Source organism: Tupaia chinensis, unplaced genomic scaffold (genome assembly GCF_000334495.1).
Source record: "Tupaia chinensis unplaced genomic scaffold, TupChi_1.0 Scaffold000301_1, whole genome shotgun sequence".
Classification (NCBI taxonomy): Eukaryota; Metazoa; Chordata; class Mammalia; order Scandentia; family Tupaiidae; genus Tupaia; species Tupaia belangeri.
Window position 1 is genome coordinate 617089 of NW_006159791.1, and position 17212 is coordinate 634300.

At 43.6% G+C, this 17212-nt stretch overlaps 1 protein-coding gene and 1 pseudogene across 1 annotated transcript in view; one reads left to right on the forward strand and one right to left on the reverse strand.

Annotated features, from left to right (window-relative positions):
• The window catches only part of SLC36A3 (solute carrier family 36 member 3), a 26262-nt gene that overhangs the window by 3970 nt on the left and 5080 nt on the right, over nucleotides 1-17212 (forward strand). Inside the window, 6 exon segments of the mRNA XM_006150831.1 lie at nucleotides 1-36; nucleotides 3750-3845; nucleotides 10833-10917; nucleotides 12734-12952; nucleotides 14469-14567; nucleotides 14944-15110. The exon segment at nucleotides 1-36 is cut by the window's left edge and continues 29 nt beyond it. Of these exon segments, the coding sequence (XP_006150893.1) occupies nucleotides 1-36; nucleotides 3750-3845; nucleotides 10833-10917; nucleotides 12734-12952; nucleotides 14469-14567; nucleotides 14944-15110 (702 nt within the window).
• LOC102472261 (eukaryotic translation initiation factor 2 subunit 1 pseudogene) lies at nucleotides 5384-8588 on the reverse strand (annotated as a pseudogene).

Here is a 17212-nt window from a genome sequence, read left to right on the forward strand (position 1 = left end):
CATCCTTCTGAACTGTGCCGGTCACCTCGGTCAGAGGTGAGAGCCCTGCTTCTCTCATACCCCAACCCCAGATCCGACCGGAGGGTATGTTGAGCTTCCTTTGACCACTGTCCCAGTTAGCTCAGTCACTTCCCCAGGCCATAGCCCTTGCCACTCTGGAATCTTCAGAGGTGTCAAGGGGCTAAGCAAGAATCTGGAGACTTGACTTTAGGGGCAGATCCAGCTCTGCTGCTACTGAACTGAACAACTTGACAAGTTTCTGCCCCACTTGGAGCTGAAATCTCCTTATCCAGTAGCATGGAAAGTGATTAAAAGATACAAAAGTGCTCTGTAAATGAGCATGAATATGCAAGATACTGAGAGTTGCCCTCTTTTCATTTTAATCTCCCACCCTCCTTTTTCCCCCACCCTAATACATACACCTTGTCAGGGTAATTTGTTCCAGGGCAACCCATTTCAGGACATACAGGTAGTGGACTGGCCTCATAGCCTCTGATTAAAAAAGCCAGATCTCATGCAGTTCGATTCCCAGACCTAGTAGACTGAAACACACACCAGGAACTAGCGCATGGCTGCCCAAAATCCCAGCAGGGTAAAGAAATGGAAGAGAAGGGATTGTGGTGTGACCGCATCCTATGGAGGAGTGCTTTCTCCCCCCGCCCCTGTCTCTCTCTCTTCATATATGTAAGTTTATATATAGCAATGACATGAGTAGTATACAAGGATTTTAGTCATTAAAGAAGCATACACCTAATACCCAGTGTTTATGAATTTGAAACTTTAATACAAAAACGATTTCAGAAAGAAGAGACGAATGCAATAAAGCAACAAGGCCAAGGTCCCTGGTGCTGAGCTGCTCCCAAAGCATCCAAATAGGTCCTCACAAATGGGAAGAAAGATCTCATAAGTCAAAGTAGGGATGTTAAATTAAACTCTTTATAAACCCAAACTGTCGTAACCCAAACAGGTGTATCTGGAAAATGTATTAGTCACACTTCACCTGCAGCGCATTTTCTAGCTCTCAAAACACTTTTAAGAGCGTTTACTCAGCAGTTAAGGTCATTGCATAATGACACCATGTGGGTTTTCATGCCAAGAGTTTTGCAAGCCTTCTTTGCTCCTTCCTGTAAGCCTAGATGCTATTTTCACTCCCATTTTACAGATAAGTGAATTGAGGTGTAAATGCCTTGCCCAGGGTCACACAGCCAACAGTGGCATAGCCAGTATTCTAAGACCTGTTTGACTTCATTCTTAACCATTTTGCGAAGTTCTCTGCCCAAGCTAGCCGAGATCATTGCACACCCAGGTAGGTTCTGACAATGGTGCGTTCACGACAGCCTTTCCCAGGTTTGTTTTTCCCACGACTCGTCTTTCGCTTTTGTTTTGTTTTGTTTTGAAGAGAGATGTTTGCTACTGGGCATGTGTGCTTGCCAGAGAGATAGAGAGAAAACAAGAAATCACCACCATGGGGGATGGCCACGCCGCAATCCCTTCTCCTCCATTCTCCTCCTGGGATTTTGGACATGCGCACACATGCACCCACCATGAGTTTCAAGCCTCCTGGGACTTGAAACAATCAACCATGTGGGAGGTGAGCACTTTAACACTATGTCCGATGTCATCTGCTGGCCCCTCGTTTTTCTCCTAGAGAAGAGATTTCTTTTCCTTTTTTTTTTTTTTATGGTTTAAGAATTATTTATTTAATATTATTTATTCATTCATTTATTTTATTTTTTTAATAATTATTTTATTTAATTTTATCCATTTATTAATTTATTTTAATTTGGCTAGAGAGAGACACAGAGATAGAGAGAGGGAAAGTGAGAAAGCAAGCCACCAGGTCCAGGACTTGAATTGCAGTTGGCCATGTTGGGAGTCCAGTGCCCTTAACCTCCATGCCACCTGCCAACCTCCATTTGTTTATTTTAATTTGGCTAGAGAGAGACACAGAGATAGAGAGAGGGAAAGTGAGAAAGCAAGCCACCAGGTCCAGGACTTGAACTGGTCCAACATATGGGAGTGTCCAGCACCTTAACCACCACACCATCTGCTGGTCTCTCCCCTTTTTTTAAGAATTATTTTATTTAACTTTATTTATTTATTTATTTATTTTCATTTAACCAGAGAAGTCCAGAGTGCGAGAGAGAGGGAAAGTGAGAAAGCAAGCCAGCAGGTCTGGGACTCAAACTGCGATTGGCCATGTAGGAGTCCAGTGCTCTTAACCATCATACCACCTGCTTGGTCCCTAGAGCAGAGGTTTCTGAGTGACAGTCCAAGAGCTGACAGTGGTCTTTAATATATTGTAGGGGGCTTTACAGTTTTTGTTTTTGTTTGGGCCAGTATGTTAAATGGGAAGTTTCACATTAGGTAAAACAAACAAAAAACTACCTCTTCCTCTGTGTCTCCTTATCTATTAGAAAATTGGCATCTCTGGATCTTCATTCCTTTCTTGCTCTTCTGCGGATGAATTCCAATCAACCCTTTTCATCTTCTTGCCTTGTTTTGGTAGGTTTGCTATAGTGCACATGTGCTCTCCAGAGAGAGAGAGAGAGAGAGAGAAAGAGAGAGAGAGAAAGTGAGAAATCACCCTTGGCCATGCTGCAATCCCTGCTCCTCCATTCTCCTCTGGTATTTTAGGCACATTTGACCAGTATGTTTTTTTCAAGCCAACCAAACCATGCTGATCAGCCATGTGGGAGTCTAGCACCTTAACCACCACGTCACCTGCTGTCCCTCAGTCAACCAACTTCAGAACAGGATGTGTACTCTGGTTTGCCACTCTCCACCACTCCCTATTCCATCTCACAGTGACCTCCCCCCACCTCTGTCACCTACTTTATCACTAATCTCCATCTGATCCCCACAGTGTTTAAATCTACAACCTCAGACTAATACACTTGCCAAGGCTATGCAAATGTCCATCACAATGAGCGATAATAAAATAAAAAGATCAAGCTATGTTCTCAACACATTCCATGTCCATCTCTCACTATCTTATCCCCAGACCCAGACTACACGTGATAAAAACTAAGGTCCAGCAGTCTTAAGAGAATTGCTCACTGTCTCCAGCTATCTGAAGGGTATACCGGGATTTAAAGCATGGTTCACTAACAAGCCTGGGGCCCTTTCTCCTGCCCAGCTGTTCCCCAGAAGCCCTGCAATTAACACTGCACCTGGGATCTCAATAACCTGCAGCTGCCCACACTTGCTTTTGCAGAAGATGGTCCTACAACTGGGCCTTGCCCCACCCTTAGGGAGGGTCGCCTAGGAAGAGAGATGAGCTGGAACTTGGGCATCGTGCCCTGCAGGCATGCTGGGCAGGAGCCTAAGTGTCATCTTGGCATGGGATTGGTCCTGGGCATACACGGCAAATGTTCTGACACCCTCCACAATGGGAAGGAGGAAACCCAGGCCTAAAAATGACAGAATGCAGGGGCTGGCACCTCCTCTTCCCCCACCTCGCCTCCACCACTGTGCCGTATCTCCTCTTTCATGCTTTGCAGACCTAAATCAGTGCACAACTACTGTTTACGCAAAAGGAACAAATCCAACGGTGGCCTCTTAAATATTCATGCTTAAAAGATCATTGCAAAACAAGGGAAAAACTACTGAACATTTTTTAAACTAAAGTATACCATTGCTAGAAAATGAACAGAATACTCCAGGCTAATACACAAATACATAATAGTCATTGGGAGAGTAAAGTGTGCCTTTAGTAACAATGGTTATGGTTTGTCGTTTCCTCCTAGACTGCAAAAGATCTTTGTGAACTATGGAGACGCCATGATGTACAGCCTCGAAACCTGCCCACACCCCTGGCTGAGGACCCATTCCATGTGGGGAAGGTGGTAGCCCTCGGGGCAGTGGTAGTAGTTACCACAATACTAATAATCCCCACCAGTTCTTCTTAATTCCTATTTGTACAAGTTTTTTTTTAATTTTTTAAATTTTATTTATTCATTCATTTTATTTTAATTTGATCAGAGAGAGAGAGAGAGAGAGGGAAAGTGAGAAAGCAAGCTGCCAGGCCCAGGACTTGAACCGTGGTCAGACATGTGGGAGTGTCCAGCACCTTAATCACCATGCCACTACTGGCCCCGCTATTTGTACAAGTTTTAAGTGAATAGTTCTTGTTATAAATTATCAAACAATACAGAGAATCTTCCATAGTCCCATCCCTCACCCCCTTTTACCCAAGATGTAATCATTCATATCTAGTTAGTAAATATTCCTCTAGACATCTTTATCTGCAGATACATGAATGTGCGTGTGTAAATGAAAATATTGGATTTGTTTTATATTTTCTTGTATATTACTTAGAGTAATTTTATAAATTTTTTTTAGAGAGAGATTTTTAGTTATACGGTGTATGCACTCACTGGAGAGACAGAGAGAGATAAAGAGAGAGAGACAGAAAGTGAAACATCACCCCCCCAGGGGGGGATGGCTACACTGCAATCCCTCCTTCTCTCAGGATCTTGGACACACATGCACACGCACCTGGCATGAGCTTTTTTAAGCTGCCAGGTCAGAGACTCGAACTATGGTCGACAATGTGGGAGTCCAGTGACATAACCATTACACCATCTACTGGCCCCTAAATTTTATTTTTTTATCTAATAATATGTCTCTGTTTTTTTTCATTTGGGATATATAGCTATACCTCATTATTTTGTTAAGGCTCACAATGTTCTTCAGGGAGGATGTAGACCCTGATTTTACTTGATCGTTCCTCTAATGGTAAACTTTTTCTTTCTTTTAGATTTTTGCCATAGGGTATATGCACTCACTGGAGAGAAACAGAGAGAGGGAAAGTGAAAACTCACCCCTTGGGGGAGTGGCCACGCCATGGTCCCCCCTCCTCCATTCCCCTCTTGGGATTTTGGGTATGCATGCATGTGTACCTGGTGTCTTTTTCAAGCTACAGAGTAGGCCACGTAGGATACAGTGCACACACACACGCCCAAGGAGTTTCTCAAGCCTTCAGGTTCAAGACTCAAACCATGCAGTCAGCCATATTGGATACAGCTGCTTTAACTGCCAAGTCATGGTCTGGCCCCACCATTAACTTTTTTTAAAAAAGGTTTTTGCCATAGTGTGCATGCACTTGAGAGGGAGAGAGAGAGAGAGAGCTTAAAGATTTGTCTCTAGTGAAATTAGGCCACTCCCTTAAAAAATGCTCAATGTGTTGGAGCGACTGTGTGGGGAACAGCTGGTATTTAGGAGGGCATTTCATGTTCTGGTCTGTTGGAACATTTAAATACTTGGAAATAAAAAGTATTCATCTTTGAAGTTTTCAATTCTGGAAAACTTTCAAGTCTAAGGTTTATAGCCAGGAAGGGCAGCTTTGTGTTCCTTAAATTGGACTCTGTTTCCCACGAAGTTAATCTTCAGCTTTGGCTCCCATCTCTTCTGCATCATCATCTCCATCAGCTTCACCATTTTCTCTCTCAAGCCGCTCCAGCTGCCTTGCAAGCTCAGTCCCATCTGTATCTGTGACTACCTTGGGCTCCATTTGAACATTGAACACGCCCCTCTTTTCCTCAGTCTTTCCTTTGATAACAGCCATAGCCTGACTGAGAACAGAGAGGCCTTTCGTTCTCTCCAGGGTTGTCGTGGTCATCACATACCGAAGAGGAGCTATTAGGTTCATCCTGATGGGCGTGGTTTCTGCAGAACAATTCAAACCTGCTCTCAGGGCTTCTTGTATGGCATCAATGCCCTCATAACCATAATAAACCGCTGCAATATCTGCTTGAATTTCGACAGCCTATAGGTCAAATGCCTATTAATATTATTGATGAGTACTTCCCGTTCATCTTCATTTAGATCTAAGCTATCCAAAATAGATGGGTCTGAGACTGCATGCTTAAATGCATCATAGACACCATATCTGGGTCTCTTGTACTTGTCAAAGACCCAGGTGTCCTCTGGAACAGGCTTTCCAGCCATTTGTCCTTGGCGTAGTCTAATACCTTAGGAGCATGACAAAGAACACTATACACAATCTTGAATTCTGCGAGTTTGTCTTCACATTTTATTGCTTCCTCTGGAAAAACTCTTCTTTTTGACAAATCGATATGTCCTTTTTCTTTGTCCACTCTAACAACAACCACACACTCATTCCTGCCAATTCGGATGAGTTTGTGTATAGAACAAATACGTCTCCTGGACAATTTACTAAGAAGAATCATACCTTCAATGTTGTTGAATTCCAGAAAGTGACATAGCCTCCATTTCAGCAATGGATCTTACATTCGCCATCACTACATCTTTCACCTCAGGAACTTTGTGTTGATAAAATCTACAACTTAGACCCGAGTATGTATGTGAGTCCCAGACTTGAGTCCTGCGCCATGCTCTTTAACCGGAGAGACCTGATACACTCGTACTAGCCATCCTCCTCAGCAAAACCTTGTGAAGTAGGCAGGTGGGTTTTTATTTTCCTGGAAATCTGAGGTGACCAATGCTTATAAGGAAAAAAATAGCCTATCCAAAGACATAGACAGGCATCAACAGTGATGGGGCATGTAGTAGACCAAGAACCTCACACTGCAACCTTCCCCAGCAAAGTCCCTCAGGAGGTAGTAAGTCATCCTGCAGCTGCCGAGATCTCATCTACTGCTCTTACTTGGGATTCCCAGTAGGTCATTGACCTCCTGATCAGGAGTCACGATAGTTATCAGACAAGTGAGGTCATGTGACAGTAGTAATGGATGCCTTACAATTGTGCATGCATTCTCACCACAGTTGATCAATCTCTAATAATACTCTGAATAAATACTGAGGGTAAGAAAGACTCTTACATAATATCATATCCATGCCTGTTCAGGTGGAGGAAAAATGAAGCTCAGAGAGGGCAATAAATGGCTCAAGATCACACAGAAGTTTAGTGGCCAAGCAAGTATTAGAACCCAGAACATGTGATTTCTACCCGTTACACTGTACCACTTTTCTGGAGGTACAGTAAATGAGAAAGAGTTAGAAACTTTTAGGAAAATATGTTATTTAAACCCATGATGTGTAATCTTTAGTGTATTAAGAGATACCTCGAGAGCTTGACTAAAAACTGCCCATTCCATGTAAGCAACAGTGATATGTGGATGCTCAAGCTATTAGGTGAAATGTCATTGAGAAAGTTTATAAAGGAAGAATGTCTAGATACCACCTGACTCCACATACTAATCTCAGCATCTCATGTTTAGACATGGGACAGCCAGACGTGATATATCTCATGTTGGAATACAGTAGGAAGGACAGAGATATTGTCCTCTGAGATATTTTTGCCAGAAAAATTAATGAAGAACCTCCATCTGATCAACAGATCTACTAGCAGTTTACAGGAAACACGGGGATAGAAGAACAAGACAAATGACGCTGTGAGGAAGTCAATAACCACATCTACAAAGTAGGATACAAGCAAAAAAAAAAAAAAAACCCAAAAAGTTACAGGAAAAAAAAAAAAAGGAAGGGAAACGTGTGTGTGAGAGAGAGAGAGAGTGTGTGTAATTTCAATCCCAATAGGATGAAGGAATGGAGAAGTGACTGTAGCATGGCCAGACTCTATTGGAGGGTTCCTTCTCCTCTTTCTTTGTCTTTCTGTTTGTCTCTCTGTCTCTCTCCAACAATTGCATGTGACCTCTAGCAATTAAAAAAATTGGTATTTTGGGAGCCAGCAGGTTAAGGCACTGGACTTTCACATGACTAACTGCTGTTTACGTCTTGGACCCAGTGGCTTGAAGATCACACCGTGTGTGTGTGTGTGTGTGTGTGTGTGTGTGTGTGTGTGTGTGATAACATATTCCTCAGCCAGCAAATTAATTGCTACTACAGCCCAGCTTGAAAAACTAATGTAAACATTAAAGTAGAGGAACATATTTTTGTTCCCTTAAAAATTAATGCATCTCTGGGCTGGCTCCATGGCCTAGTGGTTAAGGGAGATGGATCCCAAATGGCTAGGCATAAGTTCATGTATGCCTAGAATCCTGACAGGATGGAGAAATGGAAGAGGAGGAACTGTGGTTTGACCACACCCCACTGGAGGGCGCCTTCTCCCTTTCTCTCTCCATCTGTCTCTGGTAAGTGCACATCTGACAATTAAAACAAGTAAATACACACATCTCCAAACTTGGAGATTTAAGAACCTACAATAACAGTGATAACTGTGAAGTATACCACATTAAATTTTAAATTTTAACATGAATCTATAGCAATACAAAAAAATAAGAAGAGGGAAGAAGATGTCTTTTCTAAAGGATAGATAGATACATTTAAAAGAAACAATACATATAATTAGAAAACCGCAATCTTGTAATCATGAGTTAGTCACTGATCCAGGCAAGGATCATCAATGAATGTCAAACTCATCGTTTAAGAAGAATCAGATATTCATGCCATCACAAAGCTTCACCCTGAAGATTGTAACGGGAAATGGTGAGACCCAGCACCACCACCTGAAGGGAATGACAGGACACCGTGTACCTCCCAACAGGAAGAAACGGAGGTGCAAAATCTCACCACTGGAGTGTTCTTGTCAAAAGTGCCTACCTGAAGCTAATCCTGAGGAAACAAGCAGACAGGCCCACCATCTGGGGCTTTCTATAAAATAACTGACTTAGACTCTTCAAAAAAGGTCAGTATCATGAAATTTTTTAAAAATAGGGCCATCGTACAAGGAAAAGAAAACAAAAGATATATCATCAAATGCAACACACAACCCTGATTTGATTCAAAATAAAAAAAATGTTTTAACATCTATAAAAGATACTTCAGATGAAAATTGAGAGATTTAAAATTGCAGATCGTAGCTTCTCGGGCTGCAAGCCCAGCCCCTGCTACAGTTCCTACAGCTGGTGGGGCAGCTCAAGAGAGTCCCATGGACTGCCTGGGTGTACAGAAATGTCAAGAGACTCGAGAGTGTGTCAGAACACACGAACCAGATGACAGTTATGACCATGGTGACCAAAGGTGAGCATGTGAACAAGACCGGAAGCTATGAAGTAGATAACCTCATTTCTTCCAGAGGACCTCAGAAAGGAGCTCTATGAGCTTTGGGAAGAAAACTCGGTGGAGATAGTCAAGCTAGTTTCTGAACTTGAGGCAGAAAGAAATCTAGCAGAGCTGCTGCTGCCAAAGCGCTGTGCTCCTGAGATGCCCTCAACTAAGCTACACTCCTGGGACAAACATTTTATTTTTTCGTTTCATGGTACTGTGTTTTCCCACTGTTGGTCTGTAGATTTTCCCAGATCCAAATCTGTTCATTTTCAATCGTCTGGATCTCTGCAAGAAATGCGATGTAATTTGGGCACTGAAGGAGGCCACAGAACAGCAGGAAGTGGTTGTGAAATGGATGAATGTGGGTGGAGACTGGAAGGAGAAGTGAATGAAATAAATTTATGAATGAAATAAATATTGAACATTCAAAAAATTTAAGTTAAAAATTAAATAAAATGTGGATTTTAGGGTCAAGTAGTGCCGTGGGGATGACACAACTTTCCCCACGTGGGCAAGGTTCTGGGTTCGCATCCAGGACCTGCCTGGGCGCCCCAGGCACATATGTCAATAATCCAGGCTGGCTAAGACTACGGTGGATCACAGAATGAGGGCCCTCAGGGAGAGTCCTCTCTCTCTCAGAAGAAAGAAAAAAACTCTTAAAAGTAAATCAATAAGATGCGAATTATATACAGTATGTAAAGATATTAAAGTTGATTTTCTGGTTGTCATAGTCTTAAGAGAAGAATGACGAAATTAGGACTGAAGTGTTGTGACATCTGTCATTGACTTTTTTTTTTTTTGGAGAGGTTTTTGCTATAGGGCATGTGTACTCACCAGAGAGACAGAGAGAGATAGAGAGATAGAAAGTGAGAAATCACCCCCCAGGGGGGATGGCCACGTTGCAATCCCTTCTCCTCCATTCTCCTCTCAGGATCTGGGGCACACACACACACGCGCCCGGCATGAGTTTAAGCCACTGGGTCCAGGACTCGAACCGCGGTTGACTACATGGGAGTCCAGCGACATAACCATTACACTAACTGCTGATCCCTGTAATTGACTTTTAAAATACCTCTAAAAAATGCACATGTATGAACACATGAATACATACATAATGCAATTTGGGCCAAAAATTAACAATCAGTATATTTAGTTAAAAAATATACAGATGTTCATTATACTCTTCTTCTAACTTTTAAAAGAATTATTTATTTAATTTTATTTATTATTATTACTCTTTTAATTTGCTATAGGGCACATGAACTCACCAGAGAGTCAGAGAGAAAGAAAGAGAGAAAGAGGAAGCGAGTCACCAGGTCTGGGACTCAAACCATGGTCAGCCATGTGGGAGCGAGCGCAACACCTTAACCACCACACCACCTGCTGGTCCCATTTTCTTCCAACTTTTTCAGTGAACTTGAAAAAAAAGGACAAATGTAGGGGAAAATTTGGAAAATAATAATAACATCAATCATTGTTTTGAGGGACCAGCAGATGGCGTAAGGGTTACGTCACTGGACTCCCACATGGTTGACCATGATTTGAGTCCCAGACTCAGTGACTTAAAACTCATGCCTGGCACGTGTGCATGCATGTCCAAAATCCCGAGAGGAGAATGAAGGGGAAGGGATTGCGACATAGTCATCCCTTCTGGGGGGGGTGGATTCCTCACTTTCTATCTTTATCTCTCTGTCTCTCCAGTGAGCACACACACCCCATAGCAAAATTCTCTCTCAAAAATTAATAGTAATTATAATTGTTTTGAAAGTGTAAACACATTCTTTAAAAAATAACTTGACTATTTGTTTTCTCCCTCTATCTCTTCTTTTCCTTCCTAGGTACATCGTCAACTTCTTATTAATCATCACACAACTGGGCTTCTGCAGTGTCTATTTTATGTTTATGGCAGACAACTTACAACAGGTAAAGAGGGCTCTTCCGGTCAGAGGAGGGGAAAGGCAGACCTCCTGCTGCTGGGGCTGTATTGGCAAAAATACAGTGTTCAGTTGTGAGAGGAGACGTCTTCATGTCTATTCCCTGATCAGACCTCTCTTGGAAGTTCTCTCAGGCCTGGGAGTTACATTTTAGAAGGATCATGAAAAAGTCAAAACAATTTCTTGTTTGTTGATGTACTTGATTGAGACAATATACAGTGTACTCTGGATGGAAAAATCTCACTTTGTATGCTGTAATGATGTACAGTGAATGAATGCAAATAAATAAATTGAAATATATTTAAAAAAAAAAAGCCAAAACAATTTCTGAAGAGTGGAACCAGGTTGGAGAGATCATTGCAATCACATTTAATCAGAAAAATTGGGAATTTAAAAAAGATTTTTAGAATTATTTTTATTATTTGTCTTTATTTATTTTAATGACCCGAGAGGGACAGAATAAGAGAAAGAAAAAGAGAGAGAGAAAATGAGAAAGCAAACTGATTCTGGGACTCGAACATGGTCAGTCATGTGGGAGTACTAGCATCCTTAACTACCACGCCACCTGTTGGTCCCTGTTTTTTGTTTGTTTTTAATTTTCCAGAAGGCATGTGCCTTTGCCAGAGGGAGACACCGAGAAAGGAAGGAGGAAAGTGAAAAGGCAACCCCTTACCCCATCAGGGCATGGTCATACCACATCCCTTCTCCTCCATCTCTCTCTCCTTTGGGGATTTTAGTCACACACACACCCCTGGCGTGTTTCTCAAGCTTTCGGTTGAAGACTTGAACCGCACAATTAGCCATATTGAGATCCAGCCACCTTAACCACCAAGTCACTGGCTGGCCCAAAATGGAATATTTTAGCCTGAAAAATATTGGTGAAATTTGTTTAAGTATCTCAGGGTGGTCATGTAGAAGGCGCCTAACTAAATGGAAGGCAAAACAAACTGCAGGCTTCCCCTCGGCACATTCCTAACAGGCATTACAAATCAACCACAGCATTCTTTCTTGGCTTCATGGAACAGAGGAAGCATACTTGTTTGTGTAACCCCAGACAGAAAGAACTATGAGAAGTATCATAGATGGCATAGATGGAATATTCAAGTGGATAGATTTTGCTCACTATTCAGAACGTTCCCACTTTTAGGCTAGCTGAGGTTGAAGAGGACATTCTTGTATAAGACTCTCCCTTTCTCTGGATGTATGAAGAGAAACAAGCATTTGGTGAGGGAAGAGGAGGTTGGGCTCAGTGACAAGGGGACCCCTTGAGATTTTATGATTCTAGGGGTTTTCTGACTGTTGCAATCATGAGCACTACAGTTAGGGTTGCCAGATTCAGCTAATAAAAATATATGACACCCAAATAAACTAGAATTTCAGATAAGTAGTGAGTAATTTTGTTTTACTATGAGTATGTCTTATGCAATATCTGGGACATAGTTACACTAAAACTTAGTTGTTCATCATCTGAAATTCCCATTTAACTGAGTGTCCTGTGTTTCACCTGGCTCTTTTTTTTTTTTTTGCCATAGGGTGTGTGCACTCATCAGAAAGAAACAGGGAGAGAGGAAAAATGAAAAATCCCCCAGGGGGATGGCCATGCCACAATCCCTTCACCTCCATTTTTCTCTCAGGATTTTGGGCATGCATGCACATGCACCCGGTGTGTTTTTCAGGCCACCAGGTCTAGGGACTTGAACTGTCCAAGTGGGCCATGTGAGATCCAGCACCTTATCCACAGCACCACATGCTGGCCTCTCTTCTGGCAACTTTACAACACTGCATTTTATTATGCTCTGTATCAGATGGTGGAAGAAGCCCACGCAACCTCCAACACCTGCCGGCCCAGGAAGACGCTGGTGCTGACCTCCATCCTGGACATTCGTTTCTACATGCTGACAATCCTGCCCTTCCTGGTCTTGTTGGTGTTTATCCAGAACTTCAAATTGCTGTCCTTCTTCTCAACCTTGGCCAACATCACCACCCTGGGGAGTATGGCTCTCATCTTTGAGTATATTATACAGGTCTGTGCCTGACATCACAGCAAAAGTGGGGTGAGGTCCAGAGACTACCAGGCACCTGGGGAGGCTTATTATCATGATGGGCAGGTGAAGGTGAGGAAGGTGAGCCCCTGTTCTGAGCAGCCTTTGCCAGGATGTCATCTAGGAACACTTACGCTCATAAACTATAAAAGCTAATCGGTCATCATCAGCCTCTTCCACCTCATCATCATGACAATGAGTCTTTTAACAGAGAGTTACTGACTATATCTGTAAGCCAGGCATTGTGCAAGTGGCTGGGGACTGGGTAATAGGGAGGGTGTCTGCTCTTATGGAGGTGGCATTCACTTTAGGAGATGTCAAACCACCAGCAAAAATCGTAACAGTGGTAGGTGGACAAAACATGCAGGGATAATAAAGAAATTGGGTTTTCTTGGTGCCAAATTCTTACATATATTAGCTCATCAAATCTTCACACTACTACTTTGGAAGTACGATCCCTGGTTTATAGACAAGGAAGTTGATGAGTAGAATTTTTCTCATTCTTTCCAGTCACTTTGCAGCCCGAGGTCATGCTAGCCTATCGTCGCAGGTCCTGGAATTCCACCATGAGAGCTTCATCTCTTTGAGCTTGAAAGTCTTTGCAGTTTCTGTTGGTCTCACAGGGCTAAAAGTTAAGGCGCTGAGGGCTGTATTCTTTCTGTGAGCTTTAGGAGAGAATCTGTTTTCTTGCCTCTTCCAGCTTCTGGAGGTGGCCTGCACTCCATGGCCCGTGACCCCTTTCCATCTTCAAAGCCAGCAGCATAAGGCAGAGTGTCTCGTGCTGCCATCTTCTACACTTCTCTTTCGATTCTTTCTTCTAGTTTTTTAAAGAGAGATTTTTGCTATAGGGCATGCGGTCTTGCTGGAGAAACAGAGAGACAGAAAGTGAGAAATCACCCCAGGGGTGATGGCCACACCACAGTCCCTTCTCCTCCATTCTCCTCTCAGGATCTTGGGAACACACACACATACCCAGTCTGGGTGTTAAGCTGCCAGGTCTGGGACTCAAACTGCAGTCAACTACATGAGAGTCCAGCAACATAACCATAATGTCATCTGCTGGTCCCATCCTTCTTTCACATTTAAGGATCCTTGTCCCACCTGGATAGTCTAGGACAATGTTCTTATTTTAAGGTCAGCTGATCAGCAAGCTTAAACTTAATTCTCCCTTGCCCTGTAATGTGGCATATTCCGTTTTCAAGAATTAGCTTTGGGGGGGGGGGCATTATTCCACCCACCACAGACATCTATTAAGATAATCATTTGCCCTAGAGTCAAGATAAGCTTCTGAACCAGCTAGTGGATGACACAGCCCTGTAAGATGTGATGGGAAAGAGGCCAGGGCCAGGATTCAAACGACAGTTGGCCATGTAGGACCTGGCTCCCTTAATCACTAGGTTATGACGCCGCTGTGTGTGAACCAGCTTTCTTCTAGACAAAGATTTGGGAGGACTTCCTTATTGTAGCAAAGCCATGTCCTCCTTCTGCTTTCTTTCAGGGGATCCCATATCCCAGCAACCTACCCTTGGTGGCAAACTGGAAGACTTTCTTGCTGTTCTTTGGTACAGCCATCTTCACATTTGAAGGTGTCGGTATGGTAAGATTCATGGGGTTTGATGGATGCTCCTTAGAGCTCTTTAAGGTGGTCAGTTGTACTTCCAGACATCTAAAGGAATAGAATTTGTGAACGGTGCAGAGTATGACCGTCTCCTGGTGAAAGTCAGTCCCCACATAGTTCTCCATACTCCATAGTAAGCTTTGAAGACTCTGCTAGTCAGCCAAGATGGAGTGGAGCATTCCTGGCCATGGAAAGGGTGAGAGGAAATGAAAGGGGGCATGGCCATGTGGAGAGGCCCCTCCTGACTCTGGGCCCACCTGGAGGAGGGCATCAGTGCTCGTGGGGGCGCTCTGCTCCTTCCCAGGGTGCCACATCTCTTTCCACCTTTTCTTTCCCAAACTCTTTTTACCTCCAGGTTCTGCCTCTCAAAAACCAAATGAAGCATCCACAGGAATTTTCATTTGTTCTTTATTTGGGGATGTCCCTTGTCATCATCATCTATATCTGCCTAGGGACACTGGGCTACCTGAAGTTTGGGTCGGACACCCAGGTCAGCATCACCCTCAACTTACCCAATTGCTGGTATGTCCCTCCCCACCTCAGGTGGGGGTAGGGAGAGGCATGGGGTCTGAGCCTCAGCAGTAAAATGGGGCAGTCCCCGGGCTTACCATTAGCAGCAAATATTAACTCTTAATATTACTATTGAAAGGCCAGCAGATGGTGTAGTGGTTACATCACTGGACTCCCACAAGGTCAACTGCAGTTTGAGTCCCAGACCTGGTGGCTTGAAATTCATGCCGGGCACATGTGTGTGCATGCCCAAGATCCCAAGAAGAGAATGGAGGAGAAGAGATTGCAGCGTGGCCATCCCCCCTGGAGGGGGGTGATTTCTCACTTTCTGTCTCTCTGTCTCTCTCTGTCTTTCTGGTGAGCACACACACCCTATAGCAAAAACCTCTCTAAAAAGAAAGAAAGAAAGAAGAAAGAAAGAAAGGAAAGAAAGAAAGAAAGAAAGAAAGAAAGAAAGAAAGAAAGAAAGAAAGAAAGAAAGAAAGAAAGAAAGAAAGAAAGAAAGGAAGGAAGGAAACGAAACAGCAAAAACCAAAAGCTTAACTCCAAAGGAATGATTAGAGCCCCACAGATAGATGCTACTCAGGCCCTTGGTTCTGGAAATGGACCCAGGCTGCCCTTGCTGGAAATTTGGCATCAGGTCATTCATTTATGTGTGACTCACTTCCAGCAAGCATGTTGGGAGCTGGCACATGACATGCACTCACCCCTTGTCAGCTGTTCTCATTGTTGTGACAGTACTGGGATCACAATGACTAAGCAGTAGCATAGCCAAGAGTTTAGGAGCACAGATTCTAAAGTGACTGATGGGATCAGTGTCCTGGGTCTTCAGTGAACTTGGGGAGCCACCCAATCTTGCAGGCCCCACTTCGTTCTGTAAAATGAGGAAAACGCTGAAGCCTGTTGCTATTAGGATAGACTGGGTGACGCCCCGGTTATAAACAGCTCCAGAATCTCAATGGCTGAGCACACCAGTGTTTCATTGCATCCTCATGCTACTTGTCCCTCCGGCTCAGCTCTGCGCCATCCCCGCTGCAGGCCGCAGACTGAGGGAACTGCTCTCTAAACTGTTGCTAGCAGACATGGCAGAGAGTTCAGTGAACCGTGCCCTTTCCCAGGAAGTGGCTGAAGTTTCCTCCCGGAAGTGACATGCGTCCCTCCTGCTCACACCTCACTGGTCAAAGCCAGTCATACGGCCACACCTCACTCCCAGGAGGCAATTCTACCACATGCCTGCACAACATGACGGACTGCCACGCTGCCTCCTGGAATGAGCAGGACTAGTTGGTTTACCAGATGGAAAAATGCTTTCAAAAGTGCTCAGCACACAGGAAGCACTCACGGTGTGGGACCAGCAGATGCCATAATGGTTATGTTGCTGGGTTCCCACGTAGTTGACTGTGGTTCGAGTCTCGGACCTGGCAGCTTAACCTCACCCCAGCATATGTGCATTCATGCCCAAAATCCCAAAAGGAGAAAGGGGGAGAGAGTGGTGATTTCTTGCTTTCTGTCTCTCTCTATCTGTCTCTGTCTCTCTGGTGAGCACACACCACACAGCAAAAATCTCTCTCTCTAAGAAAATAAATGAATAAAAAGGAAGCACTCACTACGCGACGGTGATTATCATGGGATGCTCTCCACAGCCTGGGTCTTCCCCAGGTGAGTAGGAGGATGGAGCATTCAGCTCCCACAAAGCCAGAGTTGTAAAACAAGAAAAATGCCACCAGTCCCACACACCTCGCCCTGTTGCAGCAATCCCCAGATGAGATCATGAGTGTGAAATTTCTTTGAAGTTGTGCCTTATTTTACGCAAGTATGATATCATCTTAATGCTGTTCTATGTGGTCAACTTCAGCTCCCACCAGTCACCCTGGGCAGGGCTCCTTCCTTCTAGGACCTCAGCTAGAAAACGTGGGCACAGAGCTCCAGCAGGACTGCACCCCTGCTGCTGGGAAGCCGTCCGGTTATCTATTCTGGATAAGAAAAAGACCAACAGCCCAAGAAAAAAGTGGACAAGGGGCATGAGTAAATAGCTCATGGGCAAATTTTTTCTTTTTTCTTTCTTTTTTTTTTTTTTTTTTTTTTTTTGTGGTTTTTTTTTTTTTGCTTTGGGG